The sequence below is a fragment of the Lissotriton vulgaris genome, chromosome 5 (assembly GCF_964263255.1).
Source record: "Lissotriton vulgaris chromosome 5, aLisVul1.2, whole genome shotgun sequence".
In the NCBI taxonomy this organism is placed as follows: Eukaryota; Metazoa; Chordata; class Amphibia; order Caudata; family Salamandridae; genus Lissotriton; species Lissotriton vulgaris.
Genome location: NC_141693.1, coordinates 1,214,389,751 through 1,214,413,354, shown reverse-complemented (window position 1 = coordinate 1,214,413,354; position 23,604 = coordinate 1,214,389,751). Strand labels below are relative to the sequence as shown.

Sequence of the window (23,604 nt, the reverse complement as noted above, 5' to 3'; positions counted from 1 at the left end):
GGCCTCGCCTCCATTTTGTTCAATGCTATTATTCTTCACTTAAGGCTTAGAGGCTGGCAGCCACCTCAAGGACATCATGAACTGTGTGGATCCTACAATAAGGCACAGCTTACCAGTTCCTCCTTTGCTTAGACTTGCATTGAAGACCACCATTTTAGAACGATCACAGAAGCACCTCACTGATTTCATCCTTATCTGCAGAACGGTCTATTTTTGCCAACACTTTCCTTTTACAAATCACAATTCCCACTTTAGGTTCTTCTATTCTTATATGTCTTCTGTGAGAAAAAGATATTAAACATTTTACTGACCTCTTACTCTCTGTTTTTTTGCCTTACTACAGATGTGAACTGGGGCTCCTCTGTGCAGGCAGGCACCTACAGCATGGCACTCACCTACTCGGTGAATCTCACTGGCGTGGAGGAGCATGTCAAGAACTTCAGGTAAGAGCAGGCTGAGGTATGCCTGGCACTACATCACTGTATTCAACTGAACATTATAGTATTGCGAACATTCCCACAGTCCAATATAGATAAAGTTACGATTGGAAAGTACAACCGAACTTTTATTGTTAATTAATGAAGGCCTAGGTAGTACACTGGGCTTAATATTTGAGATACATATCATTACACTGTATGAATCGAAGAAAATTGCAAGTTACTGAAATCTTATAAACGTAGAATGCAGAGTTTTATGTCTTATAAATGAATACGGTATTTGTAAAGCGCAAACTACTCACCCTTACGGGTCTCAAGGCTCTGGAGGCCGTCGTGTAAATTTAGCGAGCTTTTGCCCAGAGTCACATGGTGCTGAGCTGAGCTGCCGCAAGAGCTGGGGATTGAACCGTGATCGCTGTGTTCCGAAGTCAGCTGCCCTGGTCACTGACTCCCAACCAAGGCTCAAGTTGGGGGATACACTCGGGTAGACAGCGTCCACTCACTATTTTCATAGGGTGGACGCTGTCCTCCTGTGAAGAAGGTGGGTCCCCCTGAAATATGCTGAACTCATCTAGGTGTAATTTTCAGTTACTTGGACACATTCAGAAGCACCTGTATGTTGTCAGCTTTCCTTCCGAGCAGCAACATGCAGGCAGCGAGGGGCCTATCCTATTCAGCTTCCAGTTGAGCCCAAAACAAAGGCCGAAGTTAATGGGTCATCAGGCTTTTTTTTGCTCAAAGATCCTGGTAGGGACCTACCCAGACCTGCATATTTAGATGCAAATCTAATGGAGGGGAAACAAAGGCACAAAGCTTGTTATCACTTTACAGGTACTTATGAGAGGCATGCTTTTGACTTTGTTAAGTCCCTGCATATAAGAGATATGCATGCATTTTCAGAATGTCAAAAGTGTTGGTATGGCCATTTTTGTAGCTCTGGAAATAAGTGCTGGATTTCCTGGGCTAAAATTTGACAAGTTTCACCCTGCCTGGGTATGGTTGGTATTGTTCTTTTCCCTTCTCACACCTACCTACTACATCGATGCTGCAAAATTTGCGGTGAATTGTATCTTCACACAAGTACACAGGGTAGCTTTGTTGTTAACAATGCTCTTAGGTCTGGCATGGAAAACTTACATATGCTCGATAAGTGCTGGCTGTCCATGTACCTAAGGTCCTTGGCTACATTTATGGCTGCAGAAACACCCTCCTTTCAGGCCCCTCATAGAAATACACACACAAGTAATTTTGATTCTGTGCAGTTTGTGTTAGTGTATGGACCTGTGAAGGAGATTCTCTCTTACGTAAAAACTCATGTCAGAAGGTTTCAAAGACTACAATGAAAATGGTGGGAATGAGATTACAGAACAACTGCACCCTATTTTGAGGGCAATAAACTGCCTACCAGTGACTTCAAGTGACTACGGAAGAGGTTTGGGCACATCAAAATTGATAATGACACCCTTACGAAACTGTCTTGGTGTTCCATGTCTTACTTCCCTAATGTTCATAGATCTCATTGGCCCTCCTCCTCCACTTTGAAATCCATTGACTTATGTTAACAGATGGTTGACTTTTCATCACCAAGTGTATTATACTTAGTCTAGGGTGGTAGATCTTTCTGTACGTCACAACAAATGATACGAGACACACTGGATTTTTTATAGTGATTCTGTTACTCACATGTTAGCGATTCCATGATGCAAAATGTCTCAATAACTACTAATTTCTTTTGTTAAACAACTGGTGACAATATAGCTTGGTCAAGAATGTCTGAACTAATATATGTGCAAAATATCCAGTTATTACTGTAGTTTTCTAAGGAAATATTGTTTGCCATGATCATGATATCAAGTGTAATCTGCAATTGGCATGTTAGGTCGGTTAATAAAGTTTGTAGTTTTTGTTGTTCACAATTGCAGTTTCTATTATTTTTAATGCACTGCAAGAACTGTGTTTTGTTTTTGGTACCAAGTTTAGCATGCCCAGCCTATAGCAAATTGTCACTTGTTTACTGTAGGTAATCAGACACCAAACTTTATCCACATTTTTGCTGTTTATTCCATAAAGTAGGGAACTCAAGTCACAGGCTTGAGTACTGATCAGCTTTAATTTGTTTAATCTCGTAATGGGCTCAAATGCACTCATGAAAGACCTGCTAAACATATGTGGGAGGTCTTAAGATCTGATGTCACTTTTTGTGATACCTCTTCCTGTGCTGTCACTTTCTTTGATGCCATGTGTGATGTTACCTGCCGTAATGTCACACGCCGTGATGTCACTTGCATACTGCCTAACTTGATTAGTCCCCTGCTTTTTTTTAAAGACTTATGCCTTCTCCCAACCCGGGGACAGCTTTCACTGATGTGTGTTCTTGTTCTTTTCTAGGCCGCAATGCCTTGTTCTCACTGGACCCCCCAATTTTCGACCCGCACTTGTTGATTTTGTTGGGACAGTTACCAAAAATACCAGCTTGATGATCTGTGGAAATGTGGTGATGGTAAGTGAAGAGAAGAACTTGATTATTTTATGAAAGCCTGTAATTGTCACCCCGGAATTTGCATGGTGCAGATACTTTGTAAACTTGGCTCTTTCAGAGACTTTGCTGTTTCACCCAGCTTTCATAGCGATATAGGCTGGGTCCTATTTCGAGAGGGGTTTGGGGCAATCTGAGTGCCTTGTAGTTTGCAGTAGGCTGAGTGGGTGGTTCAGGGCTTGTCTTGACAACAGAGAGGATTAGACATACTTGGAAGCCGGCTTTGGTGGTTTAGTGGGCAAATGCACCTACTCATGATCAATGGCTTGAGTCCCAGCTGCTGTTCTCAGCTTGTCATGCTTCTGAGATCGATAACATGATTGTCATTTAGTTATGTAATAATAAACAACCGACATGTCTTTGCCAGGAGATTTATCAGGTTGAATGTGTGCCTTACAAATGTACAAATTCACCTTATGTTGGATCAGGTCCCATAGGGGCTGATCATTTCAGGGTGTGTGGTGCGTGGTCAAATGGATGGGCATGTAAGTTCAATGTTACAAGAGCTAGAAAGATTAATAGGTGCTGCATGTGTGGTACAACTAAATGCCCCTAAATCAAGGTGCCTGGTCTTAAGACCAGCCCGGATTCTGTGGTTGTTGCTTTCATGAAAAGAAGCTTGGTTCGTTACACAATATCTAGGGATGGGCGATACGAGGTGCTGCAGCAGATTGTGGGGGCTGAGACTATTGTAGGGTGTGGAGTGGTGTCCTATGAGTGCTTAAACTTAAAAGGCTGTTATTGATCCGTGCCTGGGGCTGAAATGGTGCTCCTATTTAGGTGACTGGCAGTCAATTGAGTGGGTGTCAATGAGAGCTGCATAGGCTTGAGCCAGTCAAGAGACGCCCACCTATCTTGTGCTAGGGTAAGCCTAGCTTTTAACAGATGTAATAAGTATTGCTCTTTGATTTGGTTGTTGCGGCTGCCATGCTCTACTGGACACAAGGAGGCATTTCGCCAATTAGTGTCTAGCCATTTTTTAAGATAATTTATTAGATGACATGACAATAGTTTTTTGCACATCCATTTAAATGGCGAGTCCTACCAATGGGATGTGTGACCCCTAGTTTGGTCAACCGAGATGTTAAATATTTAACACCCATTTGCACCCTTGGATACTATTTCTGCCCAGAGAACCCAAAGCACGGTCCAAGCATGCACAATCTCCTAAAGGAAGCAACAAGTACTTGTATGCACTGCCCGTGGTTCTTACAGATCTCTGTTTCATAGGGTGGCCAGAACGTGACTGACCCTGAGGGGCACCTGAAGTGGCTGAATAAAAGAAAGGTGCGCGCCTTCTACACCGGCATCACCGCAGAGGACCTGAGAGCGGGGGCCAGGAACCTCATGCAGGTAAGCAGGATTACCATGCCAATGATATCCAGATGGGTAATAATCAAAACAACCTCAGTCCTAACAACAGCAACATATTTCTTTTATTATTATTATTATTATTATTATTGTTGTTGAAGTTATAATTATTATTATTAATATTTAAATAAAGATAAGTATATGAATGCATGTGGTGCATCTGCATCTGCTGGAGAACTACAGCAGTAATGATGGTAAGAATGATGATGATGATGATGATGATTATCGTAATAATATTATTATTACTATTAATAATAATAATAATAATAATAATAACAATAATAATAATAAATAATACATAATAATTGAAGAAGAAGAAGAATCCATATTATTGGAATACTCATAACATTATTATTGCTGTTGATATTATTGACATTCTAATAACGTAATAATAATAAGAACACTAATAATGATAATATTCTTAATAAGAAAAAGGCGAGTTATTATTATTATTAATATCATTGTCAGCATCATCATCAGTGCTTAATTTGAGTCAGTCGTTGCCGGTGGGGCCCACTGGCACTCATTTTTGGGGACCGTCATGTATTTTAATGAAAAATACACTGATCACAAGTGAGAGAGAAGGTACGTAGTATGGGGAAAGAAAGAGGAAGAGAAAGATGGAAAAACCTAATGGCGGCTCATATTGTGCAACAGAGGTGAGGCAGGCACATGCACGCTCATCCTTTCACACGGACACGCACATGCTCACAACTAAGGGCAGGCGGAGCTGGTATAGAGTTTCACGGAGATTGAAAAAAACTCAGTGGAACTCCGCTCCACTACACTCTGCGCCCTCCCCCTCCCAAATTAATTAAAAATTAAAAAAGAAGGCACTTACCTGCGTTGCTGCCTCCTCATCTGCCGGGCCGCTATCCTTCCTGCTCCTCGCAGTCCTTCTTCTAGGAAAAAACTCCGATGTTGTACGTCTTGTGTGTGCGCATGCTTGCATTCTCAAGACGTACAAAGTAGAGTTTTTCATAGAAGACGTGCGGCGAGGAGCAGGAAGGAGAGCGGCAAGCAGAGGAGGAGGCAACCACACAGGTAATGGCCTTCTTTTTTAATTTTTAATTAATTTGGGAAGGTGGAGGGGCTTACTAAATCCGCTCTGCGATGGAGGGAGTTTTCCCTAAACTCCGTATTCTCAACGTAGTGCCTAGTAGGTAAAAATCTGCAAACTCCCCTGGCGGAGCTGAGTTACCCGCCCAGGGTTAACTCACAACCACCACATACACACACACACGTATTCACAGCATGCGTGTACATACAAATACACAAACATTCATACATACACACATGCATGCAACCACCATTAAAAGAAAATATATACAGGGCCACAGTGGTGGAGTTGTTTCTTCGTGGCAGGAAGATCACGCCATCTCCTCTCGTTGTCTAAAAGGGATAGGGTCAGTGAGACTGCTAACCCCACCCCACTCAGTGACAAGCCTCATGATAGACACTCAGCCCTGGGCCCTCCAGAGTTTAAAATTGAAGCACCCAGGTCTGAGTCCATCAGAGACGCTGCTCCTCGTCATTATGAGGAGGCTCAAAGAAGACTTTGCTGGGTTGAGGAGGTCACTGTGAACTATTTAGCTCAGCAAATTTCACTCAGGCAGCTAGGCACCTGCTCCTTTAGCACATGTACAGCGTCTGGCTGCCTGACCAGACCATGAAGAGTGCCTGTCAGGCTGACCTTCGCTCGGCCTGACAGGCACTCTTCCTGAGTCACAAACAGGTGGAAGGGCAAGGCCGCTCTGCTGTTAATGATGGGATGAGAAAACTTTTGTAAAGGGAGAAAGGCGGAATCTGGACGAGTGAGATAAAAGGGCAGGGAATGTTTGGTAGTGGATGGAAGAGCCATGAGGCCGATTCAAGACTAAGCAGCATTGGCATTAGGTGTGCGGACATTTAAATGCTCCGACAGTGGATTTCTGAGCAGAACATTGGGCACCGGCAATCACCCTATTACAAATTAATCACTGATCATTATCATCATTACTGTTGTTGTAGTTTTCCAGCAGATGCATATGTAGTTATATTAGAAATGCTTTTATTGCATAAGAATCATGCAGAAGGATGCACACATTTCTGCATCATTCTACCTAAGCCCTCTAATTAACACACAGCAATATTAGTTATGCTAAGTGAGTCCAAAGAACACCCCAAGGCGCACATGAAGGAGCAGGCAGTAAGATACAGGCAGATGCACAGGATGCTGTGATACCCATGCTATCTGCTCTCCGTAGGTGTCAGGACTGGGACGGCTGAAGCCCAACACCCTCATCATGGGCTACAAGAGGAACTGGCAGCAGGACACCCCGCAGAGCATGGAAGAATACGTCAGAATCATACAGTAAGTGTGCATTCCTAGGCCATGGTAGTCCTGTCCCCGTCTTCCCGCACTCCAACAGCAGGTGCTTGCGGAATTCTCAGACCTTTTTTCACGAGTTCTGTCACTGCATTCCTCTGCTCCCACTCTAAGCAGAAACATCCTCATCTGACCCCTCTACGTTCCAAGATATTCCTTACAACTCTCCCAGGAAGCTAATGGAACATTCCAAGCTGAGACATCCACGCGCTCTCCCTGCGTGCCAGCCATACACTGGAGCCACCTCACGCTGCTATAATGAGCACAGATATTAAATGTTTGTAGCCCTGCAGGGTGCAGCGAGGCCTTCACGGCCTGCTTACAATTGGCCTGGCATTCCTGGTCATGTCGAACCCCGCAAGGTGACTTGGTCTGCGATGCATCTGCTCCTACGGCCTTGCAGTCCCCAACCCATGCAACAACGCCCATTGTTTGCCAATCAGCAGCATGATTGCTGTACAAATAGGAGCTGGGGCTCACACACAGGACCCTGCCCAGGTGTGTGAACGGAAAGGCAGTCTTGGCCAACCCTGAGACTATATCAGCATGGAGGAAAGCAACTTTAATGATGGCGGAAGGCAACCTGGGGAGGCCAGGCCGTTGTGACGTCATGCCCCTCAAGTGTCTGTTTTCTTTTGCAGCGATGCCTTTGACTTTAATTACGGCGTGTGTCTGCTGAAGGTGAAGGACGGCTTGGACATGTCCAGAGTAGTTCAGTCTCACGGTGAGTAGCATTAAACAGGCATGTTGAGCGAGCGCTTTCAGACTCGAAGGAACCCATAGTCGCACACCTGAGCCAATTGGCGGCATGCAAACATAATTATCAAATTGCTTATCGTTTTATTTGAGGGTTTATACAAAGAGTTGCATGAATATTTAAAGTACTGTGACTGCTGCGTAGCATAATGCATTCTCAGGTGAACATATACTGTGAGATATTTTACCTCTGGGGTCTTCACCTACATTAACACCTTCAAAACAAACCACAAGACCCATCTTGTAAAAAACAAAAAAGCATCATATTCATCCTCACACGGGTTGTGCGTCCCTAGACCTTTTTTTGAGTCTGTGGAATGTGCTGCCAGCGGCCCGTGATTCTCTCGACTGCTGCAGTGCAAAGAGTTCACAGTGAGGTTTAGAATGCTCTCATGTAAACACATACACTGGAAGACAGTCTCCATCAATGAATACTGGGTGCTGACAGCCTCCTTTCCCATCCATCGGGCCTCGCCACCATTATACCATGGGCCATATTATCAAGAAAGGGCGATACATTATCGCCGCTTTTATCGGCAGGAAACTGCCTCTAAAGCAGCGATAATGGGCTTGATAATATGCCCTTGTGAATTCCCATAGAAGGCCGGGTTCCTGTGTTAACCTGGGCTTCTATGGGAATTTACAAGGGCATATTATCAAGCCCATTATCGCCGCTTTAGCGGAAGTTTCCTGCCGATAAAAGCGGTGATAATGAGGGCATATGCCTGAACCTCAGAATTGCAGATGCCATGCTGGCCTCTTGGCTTTCACAAGCCTTATTTTCTTCTCCTCTGTCATTATTTCCAGTGAACTCAGCATTCGAAGACTCAGACGATGACATGACTTCTGACGAGGAAGAGAAGAAGGATCCAGCTAAGACAGGTATGGCTAGGGGTGTATCTTCAGGGGGATATTTGGGGTGTTACACCCCTCCACCCCCCACAATAAATGTATATTCCGAAAAATAGTTGGGCACCGGTGCTTTCAGTTGGGTATGGTGAGATGTCTGTCGGATTTCAGCAGGAGTTTTTATATACACACAGAGAAAAATGCACACACACTCTCTCCCCCTCTCTATTTTGAAAGTTCTAAAAAATATTCGTTATTTTACATAATATAGTGTTGCCTCTCTTAGTACTCTTACCAATCCGCCTTCCTCTTCCTTTCCTCTGCCGCTTATGCCGCTTATGCCGCTCTCATGCACTCTTCTTGCTACATAATGTATTTAAACATTATATGTCATCTTGACTGTCGAAAAATCTGAAGCTCACCCCCCCTTAAATCTTACTGGCCAAGCTTCGCCCCTTGGTACGGCTATAGAGACAATGGCATCCCTGGCTCTGTCGCCTGTCTTGTGATTTAGAGATAATCCACTGTGCGGCAAGTTCGGGCTGCAGACCTGGCCTCAGACCTCGCTTCTAGTTGGCCTCTGACAGCAGTTAGCTCGAGCGACTGGGCGTTCCAGCCAACCACTGAGTTCTGCTCAATGTACTCTGCCATTGATAATGATACTCTTCATTGAGTCACTATAGCTATGCTCGTGATTTGTTTCATTGATCAAGCAGGGATTGATTTGCATCAGTTCCCTCTTCTTTCCTTCCTCAGTCACTATATACCTCAGTAGCTTGATACAGTCATAACCATCTACACAGGGACATGTGCACTTTCCCTCGTAGCCTCACGCTTGAATTTTCTAGCTTAACATCTCTATCTTTTGATAATGCAGGAGTCACTATATTGGGCACTATGTCTCTTTTGTACTATTTGAATGTCTTGGAGGTGTGACTTTGTTCCTCTCTCGCTGACCCTCTTTTCTGTCATCTACATACTCTCTCCCCAACTTTTATGAATCGCAAGTCTTTAACATGCAATCTTCATCGAAGTGTGTACTTTAGAGGGCAGAAGTGATAATCTGGTCCATTCAGGAATATTTTATAGCGCTGTGGCCCTCCTCCCCAGAAAGGCCCTAAATGGTTTTCTATTTCATGCCTGGAATTTGCATATCTTCTAATTTCAGAGGCATCTTTGGATGATGAGGCCCGGAAAGCTGCAGAGGAACAGGCAAACACTGTCTTCCAGTCAAAACAGGGCAAGAAAACCATTGACATCTACTGGCTCTTTGACGATGGTGGTAAGACAGCCTTTAATCATTAAGTCCATTCTCTCTGTTTGTTGTATGGAGTGCTTTTTTCACTCAGTTATAAATCACAGTAACAAAACATACCCCTGAGCACCCAAGAAACAACTAACTGAAGATCATAATCATGACTTGGAAGCTTTGTCACACTTAAATTGGTTGACAAAGAACAGTACAAAACCTGCATTTCGGCAGTAGGACCAATGCAGGCCCACCTAGAGAAATTCGGTCTCATGAGTTTGTCAGCTATGCATGTTTCTTTTCAACTACTCCTTGACTTTCTGCATTATCTCCTTGAATGTTTGAGAGCATGCAATGAGAAGTGAGCTGGTAATAGGGACAGCAAGATAATGCTGGCTTTGAAAAGGAGATCTGAATGTTGGTCCTCTCCTTGCCCAGAGGTTGGCTTAATGAAAGAGGGGAAGTTTGATCAAGCCAAACATCATGTGGGCTCTGGGTCGTGGTTTTAATATTGAATATTGGAATATTAGTCTTGTTTGCATTCATCTGCAACTAACAGCTCTTCGTGAAGGCCTCAGTACCATCAAGGGACCAAACCAGATCACAAAAGCAGACACAGAAAAGGAGAGCCCTGAAAATACTTCTGAGTATCAACTGCTTACAAATGGCATTCCAGACTGAGCCCTGTGAAATTTGAAAAGTGAAATCATGTAGCAATGAATGAATCGCGGGTGACAGTGAGCCTCTTGCATCACTTGGACCTGCCTTAGGACCTGTGCCTGATTTGGCTTTTGCTTTGATGGTAGGATCACAGAAGAGGAAAAATGAGCTACATTAGTCGGTTACTAAAGTGAGTTTCTTAACAAAGATTGTGATTTAGACAATACCACATCAGCAAATTTATCAATAAAGTTTTGATAAAATTGATGATTAAAACCTTGGTTTTCAATGAAATTGGACATATTTAACATACTATCATGTAAAGATTCCAGTAAGTAGAGCTCTTGTGACGCTGCTTCACAAAGTTTAGTTTTTTTCTTCATACAGAAGGGAAGCTTTTGTAGAAGCAGAGACTTGCTTAAGCTCACATTTAGGGGTAGATTTATAAGCCCCTTGCACCCCTTTTACACCGCGTTGCGTCACTCTTGTGACGCAGTGGCGGCGCAAAAGAAGCACCATGGTGCGGGATACTTACAACGTGATGCATCTAGGAGGTGCGTCACGTTGTAAAGCCCTGTGCCAGAAGGAGGCGTTCCTGTGCAGAGGCGGCGTTCCGGCGCTGGAACGCCTCCTAAAAGTGGCTGAGTGAAATCTACAAGATTTCACTCAGTCACTTTGGGGCCAATGCTGCGTCAAAACCCTGCGCCTGCTTGAAGCAGGCGTAAGGATTGACGCAGCATTAACAAGATAGGACCGCCCCAGAACCTTGCTGGAGCTGCGTTGCACTTGCGACGCAGCTCCAGCAATGCGCCACTTTTACGGCACAGATGCGTCACGCATCTATGCCTTTTTTGCCCATTGGTGCGCCACATTGTAAATGCAGCGCATCAATGGTGGCGGAGTCATGGCGCACAATAAGTGGCGCATCCCTGCTGATATGCAGGGATGTGCCACTTATTGTAAATCTGCCCCTTAGATTCTATGAAAGTAACAACAAGCAAGAACTTTGGATATGATGATCCATGCTTTAACATTAGTCTGGGCTCAGTACTTAATTTGTATTGTTAGCTGCTGGTAGGCACCTCCACTGCTTAATTTACAGGAACAGAGCACTTTTAAATTCCTTGCATGAGAACAGTCTGGCTGAGCTTTGCTATACTGGCAGACAGTATTTTACCAGCACCACTGGTAAATAAAACAAGCATTTGCAATGCAATAGGTCTAGCATTTGCAAGAGTTTAAGCTATTAGCATTGTAACGCCTTTTATTTATGTGTTTTGAAAACCAACACATAAAATTATATTGGCAATAGCTCAAACTGAAACTATCGCAAATGCTAGGCCACTTTAATTGTGGCCACGCCCCATTCTTTAGACTCTGCTCATCATATTATAAAAACATTTGTTTGTGAAGTTCACAAATAAATGTTTTTTTTGTTGTAAAAACACCCCATGTCTTCCTGCCATTTTAATGGCGGCCACACCCTTTTCTTTAGACATGGCTCGCTCTAAGCTGAATACGATAAGCAGTGTCTAAAGAACAGGGCACAGCCACCATTTAAGTGAAAGCACAGTATGGGACGCTTTCGCCCCCTAAAAAAAAAACATTTCAGGCGCGCAACCACTATCGTTAAAGCGGACCGACTGTTATTACTAAAAAAAAATATAAAAGTGGGAGGCATGCTGCTTTGTAGGAAAGTACATCATGGGTGGAATAGGGGGAAATCATTAAATAAAATAGTGATCACAGACTGTATATGAACCAGATCATGTAACAACAAAAGTAAAAAGTCCAGTCATTATGGGAGGTTACAAATGCAGACAAGAGGGTACTAAGGAGGGATTGTAACCCTAGTCATGAATAAAAAAAAACAAGCATTTACAATGCAACGGTCTCGCCTTTGCAAATGTTCGAGCTATTGGCATTGCAAATGACATCATTTTTATTTATGTGTTGGTTTTGAAAACAGATAAATAAATGGCATTGTGATTTACAATGCCCAAAGCTTAATCTCTCACAAATGCGAGACCTTTTGCATTTGCATTGCAATAGGTCATGTATTTACGCGAGTTTGAGCTATTGACATTGCAAATAACGCCTGCGTTTTATTTAGGTTTAAAAAACACACATGCACACACACACAGAGCCACACACACACAGAGCCACACACACAGAGCCACACACACAGAGCCACACACACACACATAGCCACAAACACAGCCACACACAGCCACACACACACACACACACAGAGCCAGACACACACACATACAACACCAAGCATACAACGCGAAATAAAAACAGGACTAGGCAGTCTACACGGATATTGCCCCCTAATAAACAAGTCAATTCGAGCAAGGAGTTTTGATAGAGCCCCACAAGTCTAGAACTTCTTCTGAGTTATGCTAATGCTGCCTACCATAGTACATGTTAATACTGCCCATTCAAAAACTGGCAGCTCTGCCTCTGCTTATGAGTGTGCCCTCGTCCATCTTAAATATTTGCAGGCCTGTCAAACATCACAGCTTTTGCTCATGTTTACATTTCCGCTGATGAGCGTTGGTGGTGTCCCCTCGTGTGCTTGCCAGATGTTGGTCCTGACCACTATACCACATGCAGATCATGCCAATTATTTACATATGTGTCAGTTCAGCTGAGGGATTTTGAAGCCGGTACATTAAATGTGCGCAGGCATTGATTGTCTCATTAAATATACAACAGTTACTCTGAGGAATGCTACACTGCTGCCCCGGGGAAAATAAGGCAATCCAAGAACTGACACACCACATTTGTGGTTGTTCTGGCGAGGCATGTGGATACTCGGTGCGTGAGGTTTGGGGGTGATGAGCAGCAATTTGACTGATAATCTGCCTGCGTATAAGGTGCTGTATGATGCGCTCTGCATGAGGTGAGGTATGGTGTGCTCTGCGTGTAGTGATATATGGTGCGCTCGCGGCTCGGCTGGATCAGGTAGCAGGTCACCTCACCCCAGACTGCACATCAGTACACAAGGAAGAGCGCGTATAGGAGCATATGGACTGTGGATGGGTCTGTGAAAGGCAAGTCAACCAGAAAGTAAATGGAAATGTGGATATGAGAGCAAGGAAACAAAGTCACCCACAAGGAAGGAGGGGGGGTTAGAGAGCTTCTGCTCACTCCCATGAGGACAGAAAGTGGGGAACAGGCGCATAGGCTAACCCACCAGCTTGGGTGGGGAGGGGGACCGTCGGTAAACTTAATAGAGCATCACCACTCAGCAATAGTTGTGCTTCCAGGGTAAACTGAACGGGACATCACAATAAAACCCCCCGGTCCCACACATTGTGTTATCGGCCGGACCCGTAATGGGGCATCCCAGGAGCAAGCATAGACTGCGAGCCATATTGGCGAACACTCAGAATGATAGTCAAGTACGAAGCGGGAATTCGGCCAGACAAAAAACTACCCCACCGAAGATCATTACCTCAATTCCTGGAAACGTGCCGCATGTCTTCCACCGGTCAATCCCCTATATGCAATGGGCATTAGTTTAAGTCTACGAAACCCCGCCCCTTACTTCCGCCTGCTAACCAATCCGATAGCATGCCCAACATAACTCTACAAAGCCTATTTTAAATAAGTGAGAAACATCGTCACCATCTTTGATTGAACAACCAGGCCCACCCGTGGTGGGAAACCCCTCGCAAGCATGGCCAACACCATCCAAACTTACACATGAAATTGCCTAATCAGTTTAAAATGGTGAGAACAATTGTGAGAGAATGAAGGATAACTTCCACGTTAAAGTTCCCAATTGCACAATAGAACTGTAACTCCGACGCAGACATGCCGCATATTGAGAGGATAATTGTGTGAATCCAACAACTTGCTTCTGCATGCTCACCAATCCGATGGAATGTCCTCCATGAATCTACAAAGACATTTTAAACCAGTGTGAAACACCGTTGCCATTTTGGAGTGATCAACCTGTCCGACCCGACATGGGTAATCCCACATGATTATGGTCCACACCATCCCAGCATGCTCACAAAATCCCCTAGAAAGTTACAAAGAGTGAGAACCATGGTGAAAAAGCAGAGGGATAACTCAATCGTGATAATAATTTGTTTACCGGTAGAGCGGTAACTCATACGCAGGTATAGCGTATATTGAACGACGATAATTATGTAAACCCTACAGCACAGAAAAATCAATTGCTATGCCTGCACAGTCAGGCCATCAGTATCCTAGAACTTCATAAAACAATAGCGTGGGTAGTACTTAATGTTATGAGACCGCCATATTTCTGTGGGGCCAGCAGTCGTCACCGAATGTTAGAAGCCAAGAGGAATATCTTTGAAGTAAGAAAACATTTAGCAGAATGCCCACTATTTAGCAGCACCAACTCCATTCCAAACATAATAAGAAAGGGAGCCGAGATGTCAATCAGCACCCTAAAAGAAAGAGGTAGACAGAAAATGATTAACAACAAACCCAAAGTAAGATCAACAAGCCCCGTCATTTTCAGACTGGGGGGCGTGTTTTGGTCTAATGACGTCACAGAGAGAAAGGACCGAAAAAACACACCCCTCAATCTGAAAAAGACGGGGCGTAAATGGAAAGACACCCCTCTTCTCCAATGGCTGGCCTCCGTTTAGGAAGTCAGCCAATGGAGAAGAAGGGCGGGTTTAAGCCCCATACTCTAAAAACATAAAATCTCACCAGCGAGACTGCGCAAGCGCAGCCTATGCAGGCCGAGATCTAATAATTTAGAAAGGACAGTAACAGGTCAGAGCCAATTTAAAAGATGGGTGGAAAATGGTCAGAGCTTCAAATCCATACCTGAATACAGGATGCCTCGCAGGGAAGCACATGCTCTGCCCAGGCTCTGCCCAGACTCAACCTAAAAAGGGTGGCATTTTGTTTGTACTGTAGACATTAAAGGGCATAGTCATTCTTCAGGCCCCGGCTGATTGTAACTTTGTCAAGGAATGAGTGAAATAGGCCAAATAAGCAAAGCTCCAGAGCCGTATTCACAGCTCAGGATGTGCTCTTGTGTCTCATGCAATTTCCGTCCTAACTAAGCATGCATGCCTGGTGTAAGTACACATCACCAGTGCTAGAGTCTGGGCTTCCTGGAATGGACACAAGTTCAAACGCGACAGATTGTGCTTCAAAGAGGCTGCAAGATAATATGTGTCCCTGATTAGTAAAATAAAAAAATCTAAATACATACGCCCTCCACTTGGAGATTGCAAAGAGTTATATACTCCAAACACCAAAAATATAGCTAACACACCCAAGGTATATGTAAAACTTCTTATTTTTCTTCTAATGCTGATATTTACAGAACCAAGGAATTATTCTTGCAAGTAGTGTTGCATGTCTAGCTGGTCTGTTCTACAGAACATAAAGGATTAACACAAGAAGTGTTGCCTTCCATATCTGAACAATATGCAGGGACTTGTCATGGGCTAACAGCAGATAATGGTGATCAGGCCAGAGTGCAAATCAGATAGGGCTGCATGGTTGAATACTTTATAGATCACAGAGGTACAAGTCTTATGCAGAAGCATAACAGGCACACAGTGCACAAAGACATTCACAGCTGCTGCAAATATTCAGTGGCGGGCCAGTAGGGGTGGGGAGGGGAATGAGATGACAGGGGGTGATTAATAAGAAACTTTTTTAAAAAAAGACTTACCTTATGCTGCCGGCCACCGCACGCCTTGGTGCTCCTCTGCTCTCTTGCTGCTCCCAGCAGTCCCTGGGACAGACTCCCCATCCAACCCAGATACTGCTCTCATGCTGAGAGCAGTGCCTGCATTGGCCTCATTGGGCTAGTTTGACGCTCTCTCAGGCACAGGGAGTCTGTGCCGTGTCTCCACCCAGCTGCAGAGGAGAAAGTGAAGTGCACCTGTCCGTTTGGCCAACTTAAGACGGCCGGCAAAACTGGCATGCGCACTTCCAGTGCCCACCACTCCTTATCCCTGCCATGGCCCAGCCCCTCCCCTCCCCACACACGCATAGCTCAGCCAGTCATTTAAAAAATAAAATGATAATAAAATTGTTTTCTTATCATTTTATTTTTTAACTGGTGGCTTTGAGCAGTGGGGCGATCTTCTTCCGTCATTACAGAGGAGACGCTGCTGCACAAAGGCAGGGCTTAAGACAGAAAGGCAGCATGGAATACAGCAGTGTAAGTTCAGTTTACTTCTTTCAGTATAGGGTTAGCACAGGGATCACCCATAAAAGTTACAGACAAAGGATACAGGCAACCCACAGCAAGCAGCTGTACACAATGTCCCTCTAAAAGAACAAGTAAGCACAGGAAGGGTAACTTCAGCGCCCCTTAAAGTAGAGCAGGTACAGCACAGCAGCAACGGTTCAAGCTTCTCTAGCATGCATTAGGAGCAGAGCAGGAAAAGAATACGCATCCATAACATACCTGATTAGTACAGCTAAGGCCTTATCAAGACAAACGTAAGGGGCTACAGAGGTTCAAGCTGCCGTGCACCACAGATTCCTCACCACTGGCTGCAGTGTAAGCTACCCTCAGCAACCAATAGGTAAAGCAAAATGTGCAATAGAGCCGGCATCTCTCATTCACAGGCAGTAGTGGCGTGTTATTAAGGGCCCTTCCTTTTCCAAAGCATGATGTGTATCTGTCATGCTGAGCAAAGGTCAGCCTGGTAGACCCTCATCATGTCAAGGCCTGAGCAGTACTAGTTTAAGAACTGAAGTGCACAGGGCTACCCGTCTATCATGATGCCTCATCACAGAGTGGTATGGGATCAGCAACTCTCCATGACCCCATCCGTCTCTGTGAGGAAGTAGGGAAGGTCGTCGTCTCATTGGCCCATGACAAGGTCAGCCTGTGGGAGGATGTGGCTAGATCTTCCATTTTAGACTTGCCACCGCAAGTCGTCTAGCTCATTCCAGTGCTTTCTGCTTCCACCCCTGCTACCCATTGGCTCTGCCATCACCGTTGCAGCCCAATAAGTACTTTTTAAACATGTTTGGGTACGTGTGTGCATGTATGAATTAATTTGTAGGTCAGCATGCGTTCTGTGAATGGGTGTGCATATATGTGTGTGCTTATGAATGGTGGATGTATGAGTGCAATATTGCGAATGTATGAGTGTGAATAAGTGTAGATATGGATGTGTGTGCTTTTGTGGAAGAGGGTGTGCATGTGTGTACTCTCACCGCTGCTACTGCATATTAAGGGCTACCACTGTGCGCAGTATCAGTATAGCATGTGTTTTCAAGAAAATACATGTTTTTATGAAATCATATATAGCCTAATGTATGAACCAAAACGTATGTTTATTGCTATTCTTTGCAAGACACTACTTGTGACTGGCAAACTAAGTCAGCATGTTAACATTTGCCCTCACCCTTTGCCTAATCTGACGGCCATACGTTTCAATCTTGACAATGGGGACTAAACATATAAATTCAAAGTGGGTGATGGCTCCTCTAAACAATTTGGGCGCCTGCACTTATTTTTCACAAACTAAGCCTGGGCTTGGTTTGTTTATGACATCAACGAAACTAGCGACAGCAGAGTTTTGATATGATGGGCAATGACACAGAAAAGACTATCACCTTTAGACACTTCTACCAAAAAGGCGAAGGACCCTGAACTCCTTCATTATTGTTTTTGGAAAGTTTCAATCAAAAGCATTGTTTAGGGACACATGAATGAAGAGGGGAGGGCATGGGGGATTGAGCTGGGCATGATGTTTCTCTTCTGTGGATCATTTATGCAGCATTTTGTATGAATACTCAATTCACAACCGGACACATGCGTATCAGAGTTTTCATATGAGAGGTGGGTGCATGCCAAGAAATCGTCCCTGCATTAACTGGGCTTCAACTAAGAGTGCCATTCTTCCTTGTTTCTTCCTGTAGGACTGACCTTACTGATACCCTATCTGCTGACACGAAGAAAGAGGTGGAGCAAATGTAAGGTGCGAGTCTTCATTAGCGGACATGTGGACAAGATGGAGGAAGAATGCAAAGAGTAAGTGGGCTCTTGTTGCCTTGAATCCATAGACTCTACTCTGTGAAGCACTCCATTGCCACTTGTAGTGAGGCAGCATTATGAACATCTACTTGATCAATGAAGAAAATGACACAGGGCCCGATGTAGGTGCCCTAATACCGGTCGGAAACGGCCGAATTCGGCCGTTTCCGACCGGTATGAAGGTTTTCTGATGTAGGGCATGCATTTACAGAATCGGTATTTTACCGATTCTGTATTTACCAATTCGGTAAAATTACCGAATCGGTAAATACAGACTCGGTAAAATACCGATTCTGTAAATGCAGATGTAGCTGGCACATGTCAGAGTGCCACAGGGCTTTAAGAATTGGTATTTTACCACCCAATCCAATTGGGTGGTAAAATACCGAATACAGGTGTGCATGCACATCTGTGCATGCACACCTGTGCATGCACACCTGTGCAATGTGACACACAGACATGCCCTTAGGGCATGTCTGTGTGCCACATGGCACACAAGTCCGGAATTGGGGTGCAAGAGGGTGTCAAAGTGACACCCCCTGCACCCTTTCAAAAATCGGTATTTACCGAATCGGTAAATACCGATTCGGTAATGACCATTGATTCCTATGGGCTGCAATGCCCATAGGAATCAATGGGCTTTACCGATTCGGTATTTACAGAATCTGAAATACCTACATTTCCCCCCTTCTAATTTACCACTTCTTAAATACCGAATCGGTATGATTCGGTATTTTAGAAGTGGTAATTTAGAATTACCTACATCGGGCCCCAAGTATCTTAGGGATGTGCAGGGTTTCCATGTGAGAGCCTTTCTTCACCGAAGAAGTGTTTCACCCTGCCCTGAGTAGTGTTGACGGACCGCATCCTGGACGTTATGCATCTGTGTCCTGTGACAATATGTAAATCTCCTTTTTTGACTATTTCAGCCTCTAATGTACTACACAACCTGATGCTTGTCTGTTTGTTTGCAGGATGCAGCTTCTGCTATCCAAGTTCCGTCTAGGGTTCCAAGAAGTCATTGTTCTCCCCGATATCGACCTAAAACCACAGGACAAAAAGTAAGTGCTACAAGATGTTTCTCCAGGAATCCAACTCCAGCTGAAGTACCTTAAAACATACATATCTGGTCTGGAGAACAAATGTGCATTTTCTTATATTCTGGTATTTGCCCACTACTAGGTATCAGAGAAGCTTCTTAACACATGGAAGTTGACACTGATCACATTAAAATAACGAACTAAGGGCCAGATGTAGGTGAAATAGATTTACCGATTTTTAATTACCGAATTTTACCGATAAAAATCGGTAAATCTATGGGGTGGACATGTAGGCATTCCAGATGTGCTTCAAGGCCCATAGGATTCAATAGCAAATACCGATTCGGTATTTACCGAATCGGTAAATACCGATTCTTACCGATTCGGTAAAATTTACCGAATTGGTACCTACATTAGAAATACCTACTCTTAATTACCGAATCGGTAAAATTCGGTAATTAAGAGTCGGTATTTCTGATTTTGCTACATCTGGCCCTAGGTGTAAAGTTTAATTTCAGTCAGCATTTATTACTGAGGGGCATTGTTCTCCGAAGAAAATTGTAATAATAATGTGGCATTAAAAGCAAAGGTGTTCAAGCGCTGTTTGTAAACCCTCTAGGTGAAAGTGCTATGTAAGGCAGAACCTACTGCAGTAGCGCTTAGTAAAAAAAAACAATTCTTGTTGTATGTTGTATCAGCGCAGCTTGGTTTAGAGAGGCACATGGACACCTTGGGATCTCCAACAATTAAGTAATAAGGCTACTGCTTTTTAAGCAACATAACATTCGATTATCTTTCAAATCTACATGCCTCATACACCCATACTACTGTATGTCCTTCTCCAGACTTGTGTTAGGCGCGGAGCTGCTGATCACACAGGTTACTGAGTGCATCTCCATGCTTTCACTTGGCCTCAGGCCGCACTCTTGGTTTGATTGCATCATGCTGGCGATTCCTTGGCTGTGTCTTCCTTGGTACTTTTATTTAACATTCATTCTTCTGCTGCAGCCTAAAGATCTTTGAAGACATGGTGGCCCCTTATCAGCTGAACGATGGACTGAGATGCAGCGAGTGGGTGGAGGAGATGAAAACAGATGCGCCCTGGAGGATCTCAGACCAGGATATCAAGACGCATTGCATAAAGGTATGTTCCTGGTGCCCGTCAAGTGATGAGAACATTCAGATGTCCTCAAGAGCAATGGGGACGTTGTGACGCGAACTGCATACACAGCTCCTCCGCACCAGATTCCCTTCTGTGACCTCACCTTAGAGGATGTCATTTAAATCTTTAGTTATTTATACACTACCAGGCTCTGCGACAATCCTAGGAAAATAATTATTAATGCAAAAAGGATTACTCTACGGTGTGGTAATGTGTACAGGAACCCAGCATGAAAAATGCCCCAATGTCTTACAAATTTGCCAGATGAAAAATCAGGGCACCAATAATCTTAATGCTTCTGTCTTGTGCTGTGAGCAGAAATAAATTCTTCCTTCACCGATGCTGGCATATAGTATCATCATGAGCATAGTACCATCCTTATGCTAACGATGCACTATATTCAATATGGTAGGGCATCAGTTAGAACTGGAGCATGTCACAGCGCCTAGTACTGAAATGTTGCGTCAGCCCCCAAAGGATGGTTAGCATTGGCTCTACATTACCAAGTACGGCCATGCTTTTTAGGATTAGTATTAGAAAGTTCACATTGCCCAAGGTTGTCATGAATTTTATGGAAAAAATTGAATGTTTTTTTCATCTCCAGGTGGTCTTCCACACTATCTGTAATTGAAATTGTTTCCACGGTCCTGTCAGGCAATGACAGGATTGAAGGAAGTATTTCCTGCTACCAAAAAATTATAATGTCTTGAACAATGAAATTTGCCACTTCCATACTCTTCTTACCTTAATTAATTATCTGCAGTTCTGATTCATAAAGATTCCCCTTTTATATTTGCAGACAGGACGCCAGGTCAGATTGAATGAGATTCTTCATGAGAAATCCAAGGATGCTTCCATAATTATCATGTAAGTTGCACCTATATACCAAATGCTTAAACATCAACTATTTTTCCCTCTCACAGTTACACTTGCTTTCTTAGTGATTTCCACTATGACCCTTTCCCTTTGACCTCAAGTCCAAACCTGCTGCCATTTTTTGACATGTAAATCATATACTGCACATTAAATACAAATAAATTAAATTTTTCTAGGGTGCATGTATTTAGGGCATCTTTGTAGCATGTTGTATATGTGCCTAATATTGATGTAATCTTTTGTTCTTGTAGGAGTCTTCCAGTGGCTAAGAAAGCAGCCTGTCCCAGTGCCCTATACATGTCCTGGCTAGAAATGCTTTCACATGACCTAGATCCACCAATCGCATTTATTCGTGGAAACCACCAAGATGCTTTAACAGTCTACTGCCAATAAGAAGCGCCCGGATATGCTGAACTCTGCAGCACAAGGAGTGCAATAAAAATTAATTCAAGCAAATAAGGCCGGTCCTGCTTCGCTGCTCTATCCAGACGTCTGAGGCTGGATGGCCTTGCAGATCCTAGTAGAGGAAAAGGCTACTTGTGACCTTTGAACATGGTGTCTGTGCCATGTGCGAACATTCGTCCAAAGAACGACCTCTACATATCTGCAGTAATAAGTGTTGCCCGTACATATGGTCCCATTGAAACAGCTTTTAAAAATTGCTCAGCTTCCACAATACAAAAAAGTTGATTCATCAGATTTTGAAAAAAATTCTAGACTTTTCCTTTGAAACCAGAAATGCTGGTTCCATCTATTTCATAGACCATAGAAAGTGGGGCCTTCTTCCACCTGACTGGAGCTTGGAAGACAAATTGATTTGCTGTACAAAGACCATACGTGGATCCATAAGTGCATCTCACAGAAAGAATGACTTTTCCACCTTCTAGATCATTATGGATTTATCTGCCTTGAGGCATGTTGATGGTCTGTATGTGCCTCATGCCTACATATTTCTAGACGCTGACTTGGTGAAAATCTACACAACTTTACTATGAACTTTCTGGACTGTAAAGAAGCGCTATCACAGACCTTGTATATGCTACACCTCCTTGGGTTATGTCAGAAAACGTTTGTGAATGTGGATGTACGACTTGGAATGGCACAATGACCTCATCACCCAAATGATGAACAAGAAAACAAACTTAAGAATTAAGTGTTCTTCACAGTTGAATAGCATATGTACAAAGAGAGAAGACTTGTTTTATTCAAATGTGTGTATTATTTACTTTTTAAAGACATGTACCCAAGGATGCACATAAAAGCCAAAAAATATATATACGTTTTAAATAGGTTTATTAAACTTTGTTACTTATCTTCAAATGGATCACCTGAATCAGATGTCTTTTTCTTCAGTGCGAGTAAGAAATGTATTTCCATCTGTGTGTGAATTATACATGTCATTGTTCAAGTTCAAGTTCAGAAATTTGTATAGCGCACTACTCACCCAGAGGGTCTCAAGGCGCTTGAGTGAGGGTGGGTACCCTACTTATCGAACACCCAGGTTTTTAGCTGCTTTCTGAAGGAGAGGTGGTTCTGTGTAAGGCGGAGGTGAGTGGGGAGAGAATTCCAGGTCTTGGCCGCCAAGAAGGAGAAAGATCTTCCTCGCATGGTGGATCTATTGATGCGCGGGATTGCGGCGAGGGCTTGATTGGATGAACGTAGTTGGCGGGTGGGTGTGTAGAAGGACAGTCGTTTGTTGAGGCATTCGGGTCCTAGGTCATAGAGGGCCTTGTGAGCGTGGGTGAGGAGACAGAACGTTATTCTCTTGTTGACGGGAAGCCAGTCGAGATCTTTCAGGTGACCGGAAATGTGAGCTTGACGGGGGATGTCCAGTACGAGTCTGGCTGAGGCGTTTTGGATGCATTGGAGTTTTTTCTGTAGTTTAGCTGTGGTTCCGGCGTAAAGGGTGTTTCCATAATCTAGTCGGCTAGTGACTAGTGCGTGGGTGACTGTCTTTCTTGTTTCGGTGGGGATCCAGCGGAAGATTTTTTTGAGCATGCGTAGGATGTTGAAGGAGGATGATGAGAGGGCGTTGACTTGTCTGGTCATCGAGAGGGAGGAGTCTAGGATGAAGCCAAGGTTACGTGCGTGATCTGTAGGTATGGGTGCTGTACCCAGAGCCAGTGGCCACCATGAGTTGTCCCATGCAGAGGGGGATGATCCTAAGATGAGGACTTCCGTTTTGTCAGAGTTTAGTTTTAAACGGCTGTTCTTCATCCATTCAGCTACTTCTTTCATTTCTTCGTGTAGATTGGTTTTGGCGGTGTTAGGGTCTTAAGTGAGGGAGAG

At 43.9% G+C, this 23,604-nt stretch overlaps 1 protein-coding gene across 1 annotated transcript in view; it reads left to right on the top strand.

Annotated features, from left to right (window-relative positions):
- LOC147712314 (solute carrier family 12 member 3-like) overlaps positions 1–22,639 on the top strand; it is a 47,378-nt gene extending 24,739 nt beyond the window's left edge. Inside the window, exons 16-27 of the mRNA XM_086920311.1 lie at positions 344–443; positions 2,826–2,937; positions 4,204–4,326; positions 6,591–6,697; positions 7,354–7,436; positions 8,276–8,350; positions 9,486–9,599; positions 18,123–18,234; positions 19,212–19,298; positions 20,286–20,421; positions 21,239–21,306; positions 21,567–22,639. Of these exons, the coding sequence (XP_086776437.1) occupies positions 344–443; positions 2,826–2,937; positions 4,204–4,326; positions 6,591–6,697; positions 7,354–7,436; positions 8,276–8,350; positions 9,486–9,599; positions 18,123–18,234; positions 19,212–19,298; positions 20,286–20,421; positions 21,239–21,306; positions 21,567–21,708 (1,259 nt within the window). The 3' untranslated portion in view covers positions 21,709–22,639. The remainder of the gene's footprint in view (positions 1–343; positions 444–2,825; positions 2,938–4,203; positions 4,327–6,590; positions 6,698–7,353; positions 7,437–8,275; positions 8,351–9,485; positions 9,600–18,122; positions 18,235–19,211; positions 19,299–20,285; positions 20,422–21,238; positions 21,307–21,566) is intronic.
- Positions 22,640–23,604: the final 965 nt, after the last annotated feature.